Below are 20,242 nucleotides of genomic sequence, written 5' to 3'. Positions count from 1 at the left end.
TATTTCAAAAAATAAAACCCAGCAAGTCCGCATGACGCGTTTCGCCTCCGACACGAGGCTTGGTCACATGATAACGTTGCGAAAATCAAAGAGGGTACTTATACAATTTCTTCAAAGGGTTTAGGAGGAGCCACATTGCAGCCGCCCTGCTTATTTTAACCCCCTCGACTCCAAAGCTATGCATAGTCGATTTGCAAACAATTGATGCAGAATTCATGGCATAGTGACGTACAGTTATTGTATCATAATCGTCGATATCCTGACAATACATATTTTGTGCAAATTACGCATGATGATACATATATACACATAATATACAACTTGATAATGTACACAAATAAATATATCCATATATATACACATAATGTTATTATCAAAAATACTCAATGTTTAGCAAAAATATAACCAAATGCATAACTATACACTTTAAATTCATTTTATAGTATATACATATTATATATATGTGTGTGTGTGTGTGTATATATATATATATATATATATATATATATATATATATATGTGTGTGTATATATATATGTGTGTGTGTGTGTATGTGTGTATATATATATATATATATATATATATGTGTGTATATGTTGCAATATACCACAGTGTTGCCTTTTCAGTAAGGAGAAGAGCTTTGCTGTAAAAATCCCCAAATCCTGCACTGAACCACATGGATATCCACAGCACACCATGCACCATTTTGCAATCCATGCCATTACTATATTTTGCTAACCATATCTTTTTTTTGCCTAGGTTGTATATTATATTAAGGATAACTGTGTTCCTTTGTGAAGTTGGTGTCCAGCTAGTTATGATGTGTAATATCATTCAAGATTAGTAGAGTACTCCCACATTTAAAGTCTCCTTAAGAGTCTCTTGATGCTTTATATTAGTCAGACCAGGCACAAATAAAGGACATTTCAAGCCAACAAGGGTTTTCATTTCTTTTCTTAAATAAACTAAGAGAAGATAGTTGTGAGTTGTAGTGGAAATGAATTCCAGAGTTTACGGTCTAGAATTGGAAAAGCATAGCCACTATGGCAAGTTGTCCAAAACTTATAGCATGTGAAAGTAATTGATTTGCCAAACATACTATAGGGTGAAGTATGTAGTTAATCAGTCGACTAGAAAAGAACAACAAGGAACCGTATAGATTTTGGTGTGGATGATGCAGGGCATCGCAAACTAAATTCTGACCTGACTGTGTAGTTAGTGAAGAGATTGTCAGAGTGGCTCTACAAGACCATTGAGCTGATTGAAAAGGTGAGCCACTCGATTTTGAATTGATTTAAGTCATCGAATGAGAGCAGATTTGATGCCCAGATAAACATCTTTGCCATAGTAGAGACTCGAACCCGGTCAAGTATGTTACTGTAGCCCTACTCCCATACTTGTTTAGAAGAGGAAAGATTGGCCTGATTTTCATTATATAGAAAGAGTTGGAAGAGATAACAGATTCATACAACCTGAGCTTCCATTTGGCGTGAATAGAGTTTGATGTCAGGACTTCTCATTTAATGAGAGGCTATAGGACTAGTGCCGAAGTCATGTTACCATAAGGAGGGCTGCCAAAGATTTGAGATCCCTCCGGGGATTAAAAGTTTGGTTTCTTCTTTTGAAGTTTTAGCAAATGTAGCCCAATACATTCACTAACGTCTGAAAGACAGTTGTGTAGAGAGAGAGAGGTTGTATTTAGTTAAGTCTTCTGGTCTCCCAAGAATTATTATCCACTTGGAATTCCACTAAAGTTTTATTTTGACTTTATAGTTAATGGAATGAGGGATAGTAGGAAAATTACAGTCTTTACTGCTGGTTCCTGTATTCTGTAAAGTATTTTTTATATTTTTGTATGTGAATTCATTTGCTGATGTTTTGGACATCTGAAATAAGCAATTAATTACAGAATATTCACATTGCTGTGTTGTTTATTTTGGAATAATATATTTTTGTCTAATATTGATAATGTCTTGTTTGTAGAACTGCCTACGGTCGGTGCTGGAACAGATAGCAACATATGGGGAGGTGGTGTTCCGATTGCAGAAATTTATCGATAAAGTCACAGGAAGCAGTCAAGAAATTGTATTGTCAGGGTCCATCCCCGTACCAAAGAAGGGTAACGAGGCTCCATTCCGCACTTACCAAGCATTTACATGGGCCTTATATAAATACTTGATGAGTTTCAGGCAAGAGCTTACGGAAATTGAGAGATGCATTATCAACAAGGGTAAGATCATTATAAATAATTTTACCAGAAAAAGTTAGATATTAAAGCATTAGAAAATTCATTTGTCTAATGTGCTCTACATTTAGCATGAATCCTATCTAATTGCTAGAGTATAAGCTTTGTCCTTGTTTTGTCTTTAATAATTTTTTGTGTGGTCTATTTTTAAAAATATTTCTGATCGTTACTTCTAATCACAGATTCCTCACCTTTAGAATATCCCCAGCTGCCAGATTGGATTGGGAAGATTTTTCAGTGTAGTCCCTGAGCGCCAGTAGGTGTTGTTGTGTGGCTCTGCGTCGACGCCTCTCTCCCTCAGAAGTGACTGTAGCTGCAGTTAGACGTCATGCCAGTGCACTGACGTATGTTCCATTCTTTTTGCACCTTCATACGCTGATATGGAGCTAGTTATTTTTTTGATCATCCCTTGATGAGTCTTTTTTCCCAAATTTCTACCAGTGTGCAAGGGAACATGTTCCCTCCTCAAACTAGTTCAAGATTTGTAGGTACAAGGTGTATTTCTGGTGTTTGTGTTCGGGACATGAAGCCAAGTCATGCGAGGAGTGTGCCCTGATGTACGGGAGCGGCTGGTGACCTATCAACGTGGCAGGGTATGCTCAGACGGGAGTCCCTTGCTCACTTGGCCACTGGATTCAAGATAGCCTGGCTGATGAGGATTATGAATCCGAAACCGGTCCCAGGATGCTTGTTTCTGGTCCATGGAAGACATGGCTTAGCAGTTCGGGCTGGACTGTTCCCATGAGGCACAGGGTCAGACTGATTTGCATATAGCCATGTCTGAAATGGGGTGGCTGAGTGGGCTAAAGAATGGTGATGGATTAAACCCAGATCAGTTGACTGGGGGTGAGTGTTTGATTTGCTCAAACGCTCCGTCCATCATCACTTTTGTATCGCTTTGTTCGCCCTAAGTGTGGCAGGGTATGCTCAGACGTGAGTCCCTTGCTCACTTGGCCACTGGATTCAAGATAGCCTGGCTGATGAGGATTATGAATCCGAAACCGGTCCCAGGATGCTTGTTTCCGGTCCATGGAAGACATGGCTTGGCAGTTCGGGCTGGACAGTTCCCATGAGGCACAGGGTCAGACTGATTTGCATATAGCCATGTCTGAAATGGGGTGGCTGAGTGGGATAAAGAATGGTGATGGATTAAACCCAGATCAGTTGACTGGGGGTGAGTGTTTGATTTGCTCAAACGCTCCGTCCATCATCCCCTTTTGTATCGCTTTGTTCGCTCTAAGTGTGGCAGGGTATGCTCAGATGTGAGTCCCTTGCTCACTTGGCCACTGGATTCAAGATAGCCTGGCTGATGAGGATTATGAATCCGAAACCGGTCCCAGGATGCTTGTTTCCGGTCCATGGAAGATATGGCTTGGCAGTTCGGGCTGGACTGTTCCCATGAGGCACAGGGTCAGACTGAATTGCATATAGCCATGTCTGAACTGGGGTGGCTGAGTGGGCTAAAGAATGGTGATGGATTAAACCCAGATCAGTTGACTGGGGGTGAGTGTTTGATTTGCTCAAACGCTCCGTCCATCATCCCCTTTTGTATCACTTTGTTCGCCCTAAGTGTGGCAGGGTATGCTCAGACGTGAGTCCCTTGCTCACTTGGCCACTGGATTCAAGATAGCCTGGCTGATGAGGATTATGAATCCGAAACCTGTCCCAGGATGCTTGTTTCCGGTCCATGGAAGATATGGCTTGGCAGTTCGGGCTGGACTGTTCCCATGAGGCACAGGGTCAGACTGATTTGCATATAGCCATGTCTGAACTGGGGTGGCTGAGTGGGCTAAAGAATGGTGATGGATTAAACCCAGATCAGTTGACTGGGGGTGAGTGTTTGATTTGCTCAAATGCTCCGTCCATCATCCCCTTTTGTATCGCTATCAACGTGGTAGGGCAAGCGAAGTGCCCTACCACCCCCACAAAAACAAATGTTCCCACACTACAAAAGACCATACTAAAATAAAATCTTCCCTCAAAAGCCCAATTAACAACCCCTACCTCCAAAATAAAACCAATACAAACTAAAGTAAATGCATTACACATTTTATATTAATTTAATACATTTAAATTGTATTTGCCCGCAGAGTCTGCTTTCTCCTCGCTTTCCTTCCGAAGCCTGAGAGCTGCGACCCGATTGGATGGAGCGGGTTGACCTAATGCTCCTTGAGGCCCTAGAGGCCTGTGCTTGGTCTCCACCGGCTGTCTAAGACAGCCGGGTGGAGACCTTCAAAGTGTGCATGTACGCAAGACCGTCGGCCAAAGTGACATGCGCACTTTGAAGTCTGCGGCCATGACTACTCTAGTCATCCTGCTGCCATTTGGCAGCAGAGGACGTGCCATCTTGGCTCGGAGGCAGGCTGGCGGCTGCAGTGTGCCTAAGTTAAAAATAAAATGGCAATGAAATTATGTCATTGCCATTTTATTTTTAACACTGTGCGTGCCTTGCCGGGGGCGTGGTGGCGACACTCCCCTGCCCTCATAAAGAAACCACTGCTGCTCATGTACCCGAAGGTTATATTGGAATGCAAAGCCCTGCTCTGAGGTTCTGTGCAACATTGGAAGTCGCATGTAGACCGTTCTGCTCAAAGTCAAGGACACAAGCTTGTTCCTGGTCCAGGGGCCAGTCTTGCGACAGGTTGTTGTTGAGGTTCTAGTCTTCTGGTAACTCAAAATTAAAGAAAAAACTCAAGAAATCCAAGCTCGTCTCACCACTTTCTGCTTTAGAAGTTGAAAAGCTGGCAGGTGTGGTTTCCCTGTACACATTTTGTGATGCCACAATGGGACCGTAATTTAATTCTTACCTTCTGTAACATGGACGTCCGACACTACTCGACACAAAGTGAGGCATTAAGCTTGTTTATTATGTTTTCTGGAGTCTAACTTATGAGGTTTCAAAGAACTGGTATCAGGCAGAACTACATATATTAGCAGTTTTAAGGTAAGTCATTTCTTCCGTCGCTGGAAATCATCACTGTCTTCACACGGCACTGGTCCTCCAGACTTTGGGATGCTCCTGGGAGAAGAGCAGAACAATAAAAAGAAGGGTCCTGAGTCACCTAAATGTGTCTTTTAAATCCACGGAGTGTCATCACCAACTTTAGATAGTGGAGGGAAAAGGGGTATGTGTGCCCACAGTGCAGCCTTGCAGGAACACTTGCTTCCCAGTTACTCCCCTACGCCTACCAGCCCCGGAAGCATGCAGGTACCGGCAAGATTAGTACTTGCCTCAAGCCACGGCTCTAGTGATGGGCCGCAGCTTTCAGGACCATAGTGATCCTCTCCCTGGGTGTCTCTCGCATCTTTGCTGTGCTTTACTTCCCCTGAATCCTCTATGACTTCTTTGCGCCCTCCTCTTCCTGCCGCCGGACGTGTAAACGGGGCACCTCGGTGCTCGCGCTCTTCTCCTGAAGGGTTCTCCTGCTCTCAGTTGGGGCACTCCTTCCTCCGCTCACATCCCGCTTGGTTGTTGCCACAACACGCTCAGTGGCGTCCTTAGGTGAGGCCTCACTCTGCCCCTCTACCTCAGCTGCATTATGCTGAAGGTATGCGTCTTTGTTGAAGATTAGCGCACTGCCCTCATGTTTTGATGGCCTGATTCTGTCATCCATTTTGGATTCTGTGGGCCCCAAGTACGTGTCTGTTATACCTTCATTATGTGTACCATTTTGAACCATTGCACAGATGTTCCCTACATCTTTTGACCATGAAGATGGTGTTTATTATTGTGATAACTGCAGCTTGTCGTGTGAGTGAGCTTCAAGCTCCATTAATCAGCTGCCCTACAACACCTTTTTTCCTGATTAAGTGGGGCTTTCAGCCGAAATTTGTGATTGCCTCTTATGTCAAACAGTCAATCACTTTTCTGCCGTTCTTTTCCCACCTCATCCCTTGGAAAAGGAGGAGAGACTCCGTCGTTTGGACCCCAAAAGAGCTCTCCACTCATACATTGATTGTACCAAAGACTATTGGGATTCTCCAGGGCAAAGAAGGACAAAGAAATGCAGAAAAACGCTTTCTCCTGTTGGATTGTCTTCTGCATTAAGATCTACTATGTGATGGCGAATAAGCTAGTGCTCAGGCAGAATGACTATCTGCTCACTTTCAGGAAACAGCTGAAAACATACTTGTTTGTGTAATCATGATTTCCTAGGAGTATGGGAGATCCTGGGAAGCCTGTCGGGTAGCAGTGCGCTTAAGAAATGCTTTGAGTTGAATAAGCAGCTCCAGAAGGGTTTTAGGTTCCATTCCACCAGGGCCAAGGATGCTACCAATGTGTTGCCGCGTGGAGTGCCTGTCCTGGACATCTGTCAACTTGGGCATCAGTGCACATGTTCACAAAGCCATACTACCTTGATTGTCAGGTCTGGCGGGAATGACATTCTGTCCTACTTTTTGGTCTGATTTATTCGGCAGACCCATCACCAGGGGTGGTACTGCTTTGGAATCTATTCTAAAGTTGAGGAATCTGCAGTTAGAAGTTTCCATCAGAAGAACAAGTTACTTACCTTCACTGATGCTCCTTCTGGTGGATACTTTATTTAACCACAGATTCCTCACCACCCTCCCACATTCCCGTTGTGTTCAGTGGACTCTATCATGTAAAAATGTCCCACACTGGCACAAACAATTGGGTTTTGTCTCTGTGTCCACGGATATGGATGATATCCAAAAAGAAACTGACTTTCACTGGCTAGTTTGTTACCTATATGCATATAGAGTCATCATTATTGGGTGAAGCAGAGTTAACACTGAGCTACACTACACACACCTTACAGGCATGCAGGAACTATGTCGAAAATTTTTCAGATCAAGTCCGGCGCCGGAAATATTCTAAAGGTGAGGAATCTGTAATTAGAGTATCCACAAGAGAGATCATTACTGAAGATAAGTAACGTGTTCTTTCAGTTCTTGCGAACAGATATTTCTTATATTTTGTTTTAAACTGGGTTTACTTTTTGTTCTGTTTTTTAGATCAAACAGTGACCCTTGCAATAGTAGTTAATCAGTTGGCACCCAGATTTACCCAACTCAAGGTCCTCGGCAAGGTTTTTAGCACTGGTGTTTCCGAAGTGCCACCAGAGACGCCGAATGTTCTGAAAGCATCTCATCTGCTCAATACACTCTATAAAGCAATTCTTGAATACGACAACATTGGAGAAGCATCTGAGCATACGGTAGGTGTGGGCCTTTCTCAAGGGGATGGAAATCTGTTCTTTCAATCAGCACTGCACCATTTCTTGCTTTTAATATGCTTATTGTGGCATAAAGTGGTGTTGTGCATCGTTTAAAAGTGAGTTGTTAATCCTGAAACGGAAACTATTTTTTCTTTTTGCAGGTGTCTCTACTTTTTTCTCTCTGGGTTGAGACGGTACGGCCGTATTTAGAGATTGTTGATGAATGGATAGTCCATGGAAATTTATTTGATCCTGAGAAGGAATTTATCGTTCAGGGGTAACTAGTATAATAATTTACGAATCTCCTTTATGGCTTTAGCTGAATACATTAATTAACAAATCTTCTTGATGTTTTTAGCTTTTGATCCATGTATCCTGCAAACTCTTCACAATTACTCTGTCATAAAAAATGTAATTTATGCAGAAAGCTTTTTTCTCTTAAATGAATATCTTGTTTCATGTCTATGTTGATATTCCTCCTTCTGCAGACACAGCAGCAAAGTACATTTTGTGTAATCCAACTAAGACACCTTAGAGTATGGGATATATCTTACTTTCATGATATTTTGTTGATGCATGCTCTGGTGTCTTGAGCGTAGTGAGGGCTTATTTAATTCTTGCTTTATGGTGGCATGAGTTGCCAATGTCTGATGATGCTTCAGTGCAATAAAAAATCAAATTGTCTGTTTGTTGATCAGAGAATGATCTGTGAAGACAGTGGAAGGCTTGACATACCTTTGCCTGTTTATGCTGTACTGCTGTTCACTGCAAAATGCTGTTTTTCTTTTTGGTCACCAGATCATGAAGTCTTGTTTAAAGCTTAGCCATAGTACTCAACATTTCAACTTTTATGGATTTTACCCCTGTCAAGTTTCCCGTATTGCATTCTGCAGACACCATTTCATTGCTCTATTTTACTAATATCTGCCATGGTTTTGTTGGAGAGGGTGGCAGACCCAGATGCACAGGTGTTCAGTTTAATTGCTGCTGACAATGTGCTCTCTTTTATAGGAGCTAGGCTTTTAAGAAACACATTTTATTAGACCCTCAATTACAAGAAAGTAACTTGACAAGTCTTAGGCTTGCACATACCATTTTTATAAAGTTACTCATTTTTTGGGATTCACAAAAATCTCAAAGGTTATGTACTGAAATTGATAAAAAGCGTACATTTCTGTGCCAAACCTTAACCTAGTGGATTTTCCCCTTGTAGCTATTACGCTGGTTTACAGCTACAAATAAGTTTTACTTTAATTATATTTTCTTCTCCTGAGTAATTTTTTGATTTTGACCAGGTGTACATGTTCCTTCATCTGCCTTTTGATAATGCAGTGTTACAATGGATTTCTAGGGAACACTCGTTTTGCATACTTTCTGTGGCATGTTTTTCCTGTGTGTGCAGGCGTGCAAATTGGAAGTGACGTCATTTACAATGTTTGTGAATGAAACCACCCAGTCGCACTTATCCCGCTGAAAATTCATCAGTAAGTTTAAATGTCTTCAGTTGTTGAGTCTGTGAATCACAATATTTCTTTTTAACTTCAGGTGACACTTGATGCTCCCTTAAGTTAAAATTTGAGGTCTCAAAATGTTTTGACCATCAGCTGTATTGTTTTATACATCAAGACACTCACACTCAATTTTCAGCTATAAGGCCTTGAAAGAGCTTTACTTTTATGACCAGTCAGAAGTATGTTTGTTAATTTGAGATTGTTAACACTGGTTTTATCTGGTATCCGAGAGATTGACAGACACTCCACTACAAGCAACAAGGAAGTCTCCATCTTGTATTAATGCACTGGATCAGTCCACCTCTCTACACTCACTAAACACCCTGTTCAGCTACTATCTGGAGGATCATATTCTTGGATTGTGCTGGTGGTCTTTGCTTTTCTGGAAGAAACTTCGAACCACTGTTTCCTTACCTTAGAATATTCCCCAGTTGTCGAACTGGATCGGGAAAATCTTGAGCAGTACCTCTGCACGCCGGTAGATGAGTCCACAACTGTGTCATCTGCGCTGGATATGACGTGCGCTTTGCTTATATTGGTGCCACCCCGGTGCTCTAACATCAGTTTCTTTTGTGACCCATTCCGCGCCCACAGACACACAGCCATGTCAGAGTGGTTGTGACCAGTGTGCTGGATCTAAGCGGATCTTCCACATGCAGAAGTGCAGTTCACAAAGAGGAGAGGAAAGGAAGGTTGGTAAGGAATCTGTGGTTAGATAGGGTCTCTCTACAAGGAAGGGCATTCCCGAAAGTAAGTAACTTGTTCTTCTGGAAAAAAACTCCTAACCTCAAATTCCTTACCTCAAAATAGATACCACATTACTAACCTCCTGTAGAGGGGCTGCTGACTAACTTAAACCGAGAAATTCTGCAGGAACAAGCGGGCAAAGTGCCACCTCTCCATGGACCTGACCGTCCAGACAGTAGCGCTTCGTGATTGTATGGAGTGATGCCCATGTTCCTGTGGGTTGCATATGTCAAGAACAGACACACAGTGTGCTAATTAAGAAGTCGCAGCATTGGCTGTGATGGAATGAGCCCTCCGGCCTTCTGTAGGCTGCTTCTTCACCTATGTGTAGCAGATTTTTATGCAGAGTATTATCCATAGTGAGATGGTCCTCTTCTGCACCGCATTGCCCTTCTTTACTCCTGCGAATCAAACAAAAAAGCTGATCTACCAGTTGATGGTCCTTGGTTCGATCAATATAAAAACTAAGGGCCCTCTTTGGATCCAAACAATCGAGCCTCTCCTCCTCCTTAGATGGCTGAGGTGGAGCAAAGAATTCTGGAAGGTTGACCGCTTGACTGGCGTGAAAGGAAGTCTGCACTTTGGGTAAGAAGCAGGCATGTGTTTGGAGAACCAGCTTGTCCTGAAAGAAGAAAGTATATGGTGTTAGGACCAAGAGAGCCTGAAGCTCGCTGACACTCTGGGCCAATGTGCATTTGGTCACCAAGAAGACCATCTTGAAAGTCAGAAGCCTGAGAGGACAGCGGTCAAGGCTGGACTCGCCATACTGGGCATCAGGCAATTCCCCGGGAGGCTGGAAGCAGGGGTGACGTTTTTGTTACTGTGGGCCGTTTTTATAGCAGTGCAGCAGTTTTGAAAGCACCCTCTACAGAATTTCTTGAATAGCCAGTAGTTTTCAGGCAACAATAAAAGTGTCCAGCTAACTTAAGTGCATAATATACCCGCTGGAGAGAGATGGAGTTTGGTTTAGTGGCAATTTTGACTCATCTAAGGTAACACAGAGGGTTAATATGCCTGCTGCAAAGGACGTGTACCATGCAAATAACAGAACAGTATTTTATGTGCATAGCTAAGTGGGTTACTGCTTTTGTCGCAGAGACCCTTTTGTTACTGTGGAGTTTATAAGTTACAATCCTAATCTAGCACAGTGAGCCATGAAGTGTCATCAAAGAGCTGCAAGCAAACTATATGGCACAGGTTTGAAAGTTATGTTTGTTTCCGAGTCTTTTAATATCCTAATGTTGCTAAAAAGGTTTGTTTGGGTAATAATAAATTACTATTAGTAAAGCCAACCCTAACCACTGTGTTATGTTCTGAATCCTCAGTTTGTGCTTCTCCAGACCAAGCACTGTATAAGATGCCTACCCGTATGGATGACATGAATCCTACACCTTGTAGTCCCCTTTATCTTATGTAACATTTTCTATACACTGATTTACACACGTATGATTCACTGTCTCTGTATTTGTGTGTGATTTAAAGTGCTCTGACACCTTACACTGGTATGAGATGCGCTATGAAACAAATTATATACTTTTGAGACCGCGACTATGGAGACATGAGGGGCACTGTTGCAGGGTGATAGTGAGGGATTCATTGAAGAGCCCCAACATTGTTAAATACTGGTGCGCCCGAAGGTCATCATTTACTATGTTTTAAAATCTAAAACAATTGGCTATATAATGACAAATATGCTGTAGAATGTGCCATTTTCGCTAACATTTTCTTTGATGGAGGACCCCCCTAAAACCACTCTTTGTAGTGGTCAGGCTCTCTGCACTCACTATGGACTGTACAGGTGTTAGTTGGACAGAATCTGCCAGGGCTGCTTTGGGTTCCCAGTCCGGCCCGGACAGCTATGCATGGGCCCTAAAGAGGAGCCAATCAAAAAGGTGAAGACCATATTCAAGTTTCACTAGGGCACAGCCAAATGGAATATACTAAAGCATTCAATCAAAATTAAATGTCACTGCTGTATCAAGGGTGCCAAACCCTTCTAGCAAGCAAGTGCAACTGCCACTTGCTGATATTTTATTGGTAAATATGGCCATAAATGGGCTGCAATAGATCGCACCCCCCAGTGACCCAGTGCCAAGAGGCCAGCTGCATCAATTATAGTAGTGTCTGTGTAGTAAGTAGGTGCTCAGTTGGGGAAACGAAATCATATATCTGATAGAGACTACTAGCCACAGATTCCTTCACGTAGAATTATCCCCAGGTGTGAGACTGGATCCGGAAACTTTTTGCCACAGGATCCCTGCGCGGCAGGGGAGGGGCGGCATCACGCGACTCCGCCCAAGCGTCGTCCGCGCACGTGATGTCAGCGAGGTCACATAAGCCCCACCCCGGCGTGCCTGCGTCAATATTTTCCTTTTCCGCGTGCAACGTGGTTCCGGTCTCTGTTCGGGCCTGTTTGGGCCCCCTTTTTCTCCCTCATTGTGCTAATTTTTGAGGAACAGTGTCCGAATGCCTTCGGGCTTCAAGTCTTGCACGTTGTGTGGGCATCTTATGTCGGCGACGGACCCTCACTTCATTTATATATGGTGTTTAGGGGAGGATCACGGCACCACTGATCGTGAGGCGTGCCAACATTGAAGCCGAAGTCGCGGCGGGAGCGCCGCATGAAACTACTGTTGGCGCGTCTCTCAAGGTCGGCATCATCCCCTCGTTCAGCCTCGGCAGAAGATTGCAGATACGGCCGTCGTCGTCGTCCTCGGCCTTCGCTGATGTCGCGAGAGCATCGCTCCCCGGTGGGTAATGATATATCATAAATGGGATTTGTAGAGCGCACGTTCGCCTACGGTTTCTTGGCCCTGGAGTGGGAGGGCTGAGAGGTACAAAGCGGAGCAAAACTAGTCGTGAGCTAACAAGAAGAGCCAAGTTTTAAGTGATTTTCTGAAGTGAGCATAGGAGGGAAGAAGGTGGAGTGCTAGGGGGAGGGAGTTCCAAAGGAGTGGAGCCTGGGTAGAGAATCTCAGGCCTCCATGTTTCTTACGTCTGAAGGAGCGGGGTCAGTAGATTGGAGTCGGAGGAGCGTAGGGCGCGGTGGTGTACATAGTGGTGTAAGAGGGAGGAGATGAAAGAAGGTCCCTGAGAGGAGAGGGCTTTGTTAATCAGGCAGCCAAGTTTGAAGAGGCTGCGCTGGGCCACTGGGAGCCAATGAAGGTTCCTAAGGAGAGGCTTGGTGTGACTAGATCTTGGTTGGCCATAAATCAGCCTGGTGCCTGGTTCTGGATGAGTTGGAGGCATTGGGATTGATATGCAGGAATGCCCACATATAGGGAGTTTGCATAGTCGATACGAGACATAACTAGTCCCAGAGGGACCTGAACAAGAGCTTCGTGGGAAAGTAGTCTGCTAATTTTCCGAATGCGACGCAGATGGAAGAAGCAGACGGATACTACTGAGTTGATTTGAGCCCTCATGGAGAGGTCCTTGCTAATGGTGATACCTAAGCTCTTGACAGAGTCAACAGGGGAGGGAGAGGGACCAAGTGAGAGGGGCCAAAAGGTGGAGTTCCAGGGGTTGCCTTGGGGCCCAGTGAGGACTAACTCGGTCTTGTCGGGGTTAAGTTTAAGCTGATTTGAGTTCATCCAGGAACTAATGAAGGTCATGATGGAGTGAATGTTTTGGATGGAAGACTGGGAGGGGTCGATGTTAAAGATGAGCTGAAGATCGTCAGCATAATTGAAGATGGTCACAGATTTTTTCTGAAGCACCGAGATTAGGGGACGAATGTATAGGTTGAATGGAAGTGGTGAGAGAGAGGAGCCCTGCGGGACTCCACAGGTGAGACGCTTTCCCACCGAGGAGAAGGGGGGGGAGGGAAACTGCCTGGACTCGATCTTGAATAAAGGAGGTGATCCATCTCAGTGGTAGCCCCCGGATGCCGGTGTGCTCGACACGTTCGAGGAGGATGTTATGGTCGACGGTGTCGAATGCCGCGACAGATCCAGGAGCACCAATGCCTGAGAGATGTTCTGGTCCGCCCCCTTTCTTAGCTCCTCGTGGACGGCCAGGGCAATTGATTCAGTGGAATGCTGAGGCCTGAAACCAGCTTGGTGAGGGTCAAGGAAGTGGGTGGATTCAATGAAAGTGCTCAGACAGTTAACCACAAAGGCCTCCAGGACTTTTCCCAGATAGGGGAGGAGGGAGATTGGGCGGAAGTTAGAGAGAGTGCCGGGGTCTGCTCCAGTTTTTTTAAGGATGGGTGAAACCACAGCTGTTTTGAAGGAGAAAGGGACCACCCCAGAGGAGAGGGAGTTGTTCAAAAGAGAAAGGGGGGCATAGGAAGGTTGAGAAAGATCTCCTGACTAATATGGGGGGCAGCTATCCTGGGGGGAACCAGACTTGATTTTCCTAAGAAGAGAGGAGAAGATTTCTTCTGTGAGCGTGGGGAACTTTAGATACTGGACGGGGTTGGGAGAAGCCACAGTGGTATCAGGTAGGGCGACAACTGTGAGGATGCTGGTTTTAATTGTGATGATTTTCTCAATAAAGTAGCTATTGAGGGAGTCACAGAGGGATTGTGATGGGAGGGATTTAGCAGTGATACGATCAGGTTTTACCAGCTCATCCACGATGGAAAAAATGGTTTTAGATTTACAATTTGAACTCAGTATTTTTGCAGAGAAATATACAGATTTGACCGAGAGAATGGCTGCTTTATAGTCCTGTAGGGCCGCAAGGAAGGAAGCTTTCTTAAGGGGACAATAGTGAAGCCTCCACTTGCGCTCCAATTGGCGCAGTGCGAGTTTCTTGTCCTTAAGGTCTTGTGTAACCCAGAGTTGGGCGTCATGGGGTCTCTTCCTTTTGAGGGCTTTCAGGGGGGCAAAGTTATCTCTTGCCTGGGTCAGCCAGGAATCGAGAGCTTCAGCCTGCACATGAGGTGAGCATTGTAGGTCATTAAGATTAGGAAAGGCGTGAAGGGTGGAAGTTAGGTTCGTGCAGAGGGAGGGAATGTCTACACGTTTCCAGTTTCTGACCATGATGGGAGCAGCTGTGTGGATTACGGTGGCGGTCGGCTGGATGATGGAGAGGGAAACAAAGTAATGGTCGGACCAGGCACAGGGGGAGTCTCTGAGATCGAGGATGTCCAGGTTTAGACTCCAGACCTGGTCCAGGGTATGGCCTTTGATGTGGGTGGCCTCTTTGATCTGTTCTGAAAAGTTCAGCCCATTGAATAAGTCCGAGAATTGTTTGGAGCAGGGGTTTTCATGTAGGTCATGTGGCCAGTAATTAAAATCCCCTATGATGAGGAATTTGGCGTGATTGACCGCCAGCTCTGCAGCCAAGTTACTAAAGAACTGGATAAAATTCGACAAAGGGTTTGGTGACCTGTAACATATTACACATGTAAGCGGGAAGTGTTTAGAGTGCAGTGTAAGTGTCGCAGTTTGTCCTCGGGGGCCAGGGGCGTGGGCTCTCCACGGGTGATGCGGCCCGCGTGTCGTCCTCCTATCCACTGTTTCCCTGTGAAGGGGCGTTGAGAGTCCAGATGGAGACATATGCGGCGGCTTTGCAGGCCTCACCGGCGTCTCCTCCTCCTTCCCCTACAGGGGCGTCAGCGGATCCCTTGCATTCCGCGGGCCCTCCGCGGCATCGCCGGCGGCTCCGGCACCGGGGCCGACTGGTTCAGCTACAGACTTGGAGGACGTGGTGCTGTTGGGGTGCGGCCCTTCAGGGGTCCCTCCTTCGGACTACGGCGCCTCTGCCTCGCCGCAAACTCCCGCGGAAGTCCCTGTGGTGTCGTGGGAGGTCGCCGGGGCTCGGGTTGCATCCCCGAGCCCCTCTCGGGTCTTGGACAAGGTGGTCCTGTATAAGGCCGAGGTGACGCCGCTACGGCGCCAGCAGTTGCTGAACTGGGCGGCGCCACAAGGGTCGGTGGACCCTTCTCATCCCTCTCTGGGTCGAGGCTGGATGGGGACCCCTCGTCCTCCTCCGGGCCTTTCTCGCCCCTCCATGCAGACGGCTGCCTCGTCGGATGGATCGCCGGGCTGCCTCCGTAACATGCTGGGCCGAGGCTGGCGTAGGGCTTCGTGTCACTCCTCTCGACGGAGGTCGAGTCGGCGCCGTTTCGGCGCCGCCCCTTGGCCACTTCGGATCCTGCCCCGCTCCGGTCCCCGGCGTGGTGTGGCTTAGAGGAGCCCTATCCGGCATCTCCTTTGGCGCCGGATGGCGTTGCCGCCCTGCCTCAGGCGGCGGACTCTATGGCTCCAGACAGGCGTCGAGTCGCGGATTCATCTTTGGACGCTCCCTCTTCCCCGGAGGTTGGGTGCATACTGGTGTCATCCTCCCTGGAGACAGGTCGCTGCGTGGTGGCTTTTTTGCTGGCGTCATCGAAGGGTGGCTCCCCGCCATTCCCTAGGCCAGGGTACTTGCCGGAGGAGCGACAGGTCCCCCACTCTTCAGTCCCTTCTGACTTCCAGGTCTGGCCTTGCCCCCCCCCCCCCCCCCTTTGGCTTCGGGGATGGCCGCCATAATTTACAGCCGTCTCCCACGGAGGAGCTGCTTTCTCCACCGCAGGGCCCTACGGATGTGAGTGCGGCCTTCGCTCACGCAGTGTCCACAGCTGTGGGCATTCTAGGCATTGGTGACCCGGTTGCTCATTTTCCGGCAGACAATCTCTTGGAGGTTCTCCACCAGGGCTCTGGTGAGAGGGAGCTGCTGCTTTCCTTTGAGGGTTCGCTTTTATCATCCCTGACGGGGGGCTGGAGCCGCCCCGCCTCAGGGGATCCGGTGCCTCAACACCTTCAGCACCGGCACCTTCCGGCGCCGCGTGACCCGGTATGTCTTTCCCTCCACCCCTCTGCCTCAAGTCCACTTTTGCGGACTGCTTTTTCCTCTCTGCCGCCACTGTTGACTCCGCCGTCCAGGGAGGCTCGCTGGCTGGACTCTTGGGGGCGCAACATGTTTGCCTCGACCAGCGCTGCCCTGCGGGCCTTTAACACCCTATGTGTGTTGGCTAGGGCCACCACTTGTTTGTGGGACTCGGCCGAGTCCTTGGGATCCGCAGCTTCACAGGAGACTGTTCAGGTGGACTTACAGCATCATGCGTTGGATGGCCTGGAACTAGCGGCTTTTATTCTCCGCTTCACTCTGGACATCTCGGAGGTGCTGGGCAGGACCATGGCTTCCTCAGTCGCCCTCCGTCGCCATGCTTGGCTTCGGGACTGCGTGTTCCCTGAAAATGTTCGGAATAGGCTAATTGATCTTCCATTCGATGGCAACTTGTTGTTCTATGCCCCAGCGGACTCCGTCATCCAAAGGTTCTTGGCAGGGCTCCGTCCTCCTCCTCTTCCTCCTCCTCTTCCTCCTCCTCCTCCTCCTCCTCCTCCTTCCCCTCCTCAGTGATTGCTGAGTTGAGCTAGTTCTGGGCCTTCTTTTGGGCAGTTTGCCCTTGCTGTGGATTGAGTTTTATGGCCACTCGGGTCCTCCTGGCTGGGACTGTGGCGTCGTTGGCTGCTGGACGGCCCCTTTTGTTGACTGTGTGTTTTTGCTGGAAATGTCTGTACGGACTTGGCCCTCAGATTAGGCCTTCTGTTTTCTCTTGATTCAGAAAAGGGGGTGGTGATGAACAGAGTGCCTGAATTAAGCAGACCACTCTTACCCAGTCCAAAGATCAGGGCTTGATCCATCACCGTTTTTTAGCTCACTGCACCATCCCAGCTCAGAACTTGGCTATATGCAAATTAGTCTGTTCCTGTCCCAGTGCATGAAGGGAACAGGGCAAACCAAACTACCAAGCCAATTCTTGTACTGGGAAGGAAACAAGCTTTCGGGGACCGGTTTCTGCCATTTTAGGCGTCGTCGGCCCGGCTTGCTTGAATCCTGATGGTGCAATGAGCAAGGGACTCACATCTGAGTATACCCTTCCACGCTTATGGTGGACAAAATGATTCAGAAAAGGGGGTGGTGATGAACAGAGTGCCTGAATTAAGCAGACCACTCTTACCCAGTCCAAAGATCAGGGCTTGATCCATCACCGTTTTTTAGCTCACTGCACCATCCCAGCTCAGAACTTGGCTATATGCAAATGAGTCTGTTCCTGTCCCAGTGCATGATGGGAACAGGGCAAACCAAACTACCAAGCCAATTCTTGTACTGGGAAGGAAACAAGCTTCCGGGGACCGGTTTCTGCCATTTCAGGCGTCGTCTGCCCGGCTTGCTTGAATCCTGATGGTGCAATGAGCAAGGGACTCACGTCTGAGTATACCCTTCCACGCTTATGGTGGACAAAATGATTCAGAAAAGGGGGTGGTGATGAACAGAGTGCCTGAATTAAGCAGACCACTCTTACCCAGTCCAAAGATCAGGGCTTGATCCATCACCGTTTTTTAGCTCACTGCACCATCCCAGCTCAGAACTTGGCTATATGCAAATTAGTCTGTTCCTGTCCCAGTGCATGATGGGAACAGGGCAAACCAAACTACCAAGCCAATTCTTGTACTGGGAAGGAAACAAGCTTCCGGGGACCGGTTTCTGCCATTTCAGGCGTCGTCGGCCCGGCTTGCTTGAATCCTGATGGTGCAATGAGCAAGGGACTCACATCTGAGTATACCCTTCCACGCTTATGGTGGACAAAATGATTCAGAAAAGGGGGTGGTAATGAACAGAGTGCCTGAATTAAGCAGACCACTCTTACCCAGTCCAAAGATCAGGGCTTGATCCATCACCGTTTTTTAGCTCACTGCACCAACCCAGCTCAGAACTTGGCTATATGCAAATTAGTCTGTTCCTGTCCCAGTGCATGAAGGGAACAGGGCAAACCAAACTACCAAGCCAATTCTTGTACTGGGAAGGAAACAAGCTTCCGGGGACCGGTTTCTGCCATTGTAGGCGTCGTCGGCCCGGCTTGCTTGAATCCTGATGGTGCAATGAGCAAGGGACTCACATCTGAGTATACCCTTCCAAGCTTGTTTCCTTTCCAGTGAAGAATTGGCTTGGTAGTTTGGTCTGCCCTGTTCCCATGATGCACTGGGCCAGGGACAGACTAATTTTCATACAGCCAGGTTCTGAACGGGGATGGTGCAGTGAGCTAAAAAACGGTGATGGATCAAGCCCTGCTCTGTTGACTGGGTAGGAGTGTTCTGATTAACTCAGATACTCTGTCCATCACCACCCCCTTTTTGTAATTATTCTGTTTTCTCTTGGGCTGCTTGATAAGCCTTCTGCTGTTTTTTTTCCCTCGTGGCTCTTTCGTTCCTTCCGCTGCTGCGGAAGTTTCTTCCAGAGGGTACCCATGTCTTTGGACTTAACTTACCCTATATGGGGTAGTGGTAGCTGTTGTATAGCTTGCATTCTGCTAGGGAGTTCAGGTCGCCTTCAGGCCCATTCTCTCCGTGGCGTTTAAGTATGTTGCTATTGCTTCTTTAGGCCGTGTACGCGGACCCCTCGTAGTGGTGTGTCCGGGCCTTTCCTCACCTTCCCACTCCAGTCCTGCGGGCTGGGATGATTTTGTGTTTCTCCCTTGTCAGGTGTCGCTTGCTCGGTCTTCTTGGGGCCCCGGGCTGTTCTTTTTGCGGCTTATTACTGTTGGCGCCGCGCTGTCTGGTCTGTTGCCTTCCGTCTAAGGTGGGCTCGCCTTCTTTTCCCTTGTTTTCTTGGGCCCTCTAGGCTTTCTTCTTCCTCTTCCTTGTCCTGGCATTGGATGGAAGCTCTGTTGCCCTATAATGGAGTGGGGTGCTTCGGCCGCTCTGGTCTTGCCCTTGGCTCTCCTGTTGTGAGTGTATGGGCTTCTTCTGTCTTCTTTTTCGTCCTACATCCCTCTTTGGGTCGGTGGTGTTCTGCGTGTAGGGGATCCTCTTGCGTGGGAGGGACGGGCTTTTCGCCTTGTCCGTGGCTCGGGTTCCCTGTATGGCCCTCTGTGATGTCCTGGCTGGTGGATCCTTTTGCAGTCCCTCCTTCCCCTTGGGTATTGCTAGGGTATCTATTCTCCGTGAAGGAATCTGCGGCTAGTAGTCTCTATCAGATATACGAGTTACTTACCTCTGGTAACGATGTATCTGGTAGAGACGATTCTAGCCGCAGATTCCTTCCTGACCCACCCTTCCTCCCCGTTCTGCGAGGACCTTGGTCTGGTCTTCTGCACTCGCCTCCTGGTGGGTGGCTATGCCTTCTGCGAGTGCATTCTTTCTCCCTTTTGACGGGAGGATAAGTCTTGTTTTTTGTTCTTTCCTCCTCTTTGGCGCATTGCAGGATGGGTTTATGAGTGCTCCTGTGCCTCTATGCTCTGGTCCAGGATCGGAGCTTGCCTTCTCTCCTTTCCCTCCCCGCCTCTCCCCTTTAGTTACTATGGGCGCTGGCCCCTCTGCTGACCTTCTGGGTTGGGGCCCTCCTGCCGTGCCTTTGCCCTTTTTTCCTTGGGGGCGGGTTGTCGTACTCTGTGCTGGGGTTACCTTGGAGGTTGCAGTTCCGGTTTGTCTTGATACCGGTTCCCCTTCGTTGTTCCTGGTTGGGGTTGTGGTCCTGCTGCATGTTGTCATGACATTTTGCATGTGTTCCATGTCTCCGGGGGGGGGGGGGCTGTCTACATACTGGCAGGGTGGTTGCTCAGGGCT

The 20,242-nt window shown here is 47.4% G+C and overlaps 1 protein-coding gene across 1 annotated transcript in view; it reads left to right on the top strand.

Moving 5' to 3' along the window:
• TUBGCP5 (tubulin gamma complex component 5) overlaps nt 1–20,242 on the top strand; it is a 463,823-nt gene that overhangs the window by 203,925 nt on the left and 239,656 nt on the right. Inside the window, exons 10-12 of the mRNA XM_078658229.1 lie at nt 1,984–2,230; nt 7,223–7,425; nt 7,587–7,702. Of these exons, the coding sequence (XP_078514355.1) occupies nt 1,984–2,230; nt 7,223–7,425; nt 7,587–7,702 (566 nt within the window). The remainder of the gene's footprint in view (nt 1–1,983; nt 2,231–7,222; nt 7,426–7,586; nt 7,703–20,242) is intronic.

The sequence above is a fragment of the Lissotriton helveticus genome, chromosome 8 (assembly GCF_964261635.1).
Source record: "Lissotriton helveticus chromosome 8, aLisHel1.1, whole genome shotgun sequence".
NCBI lineage: Eukaryota > Metazoa > Chordata > Amphibia > Caudata > Salamandridae > Lissotriton > Lissotriton helveticus.
This window is presented reverse-complemented; position numbering and strand designations above follow the sequence as displayed.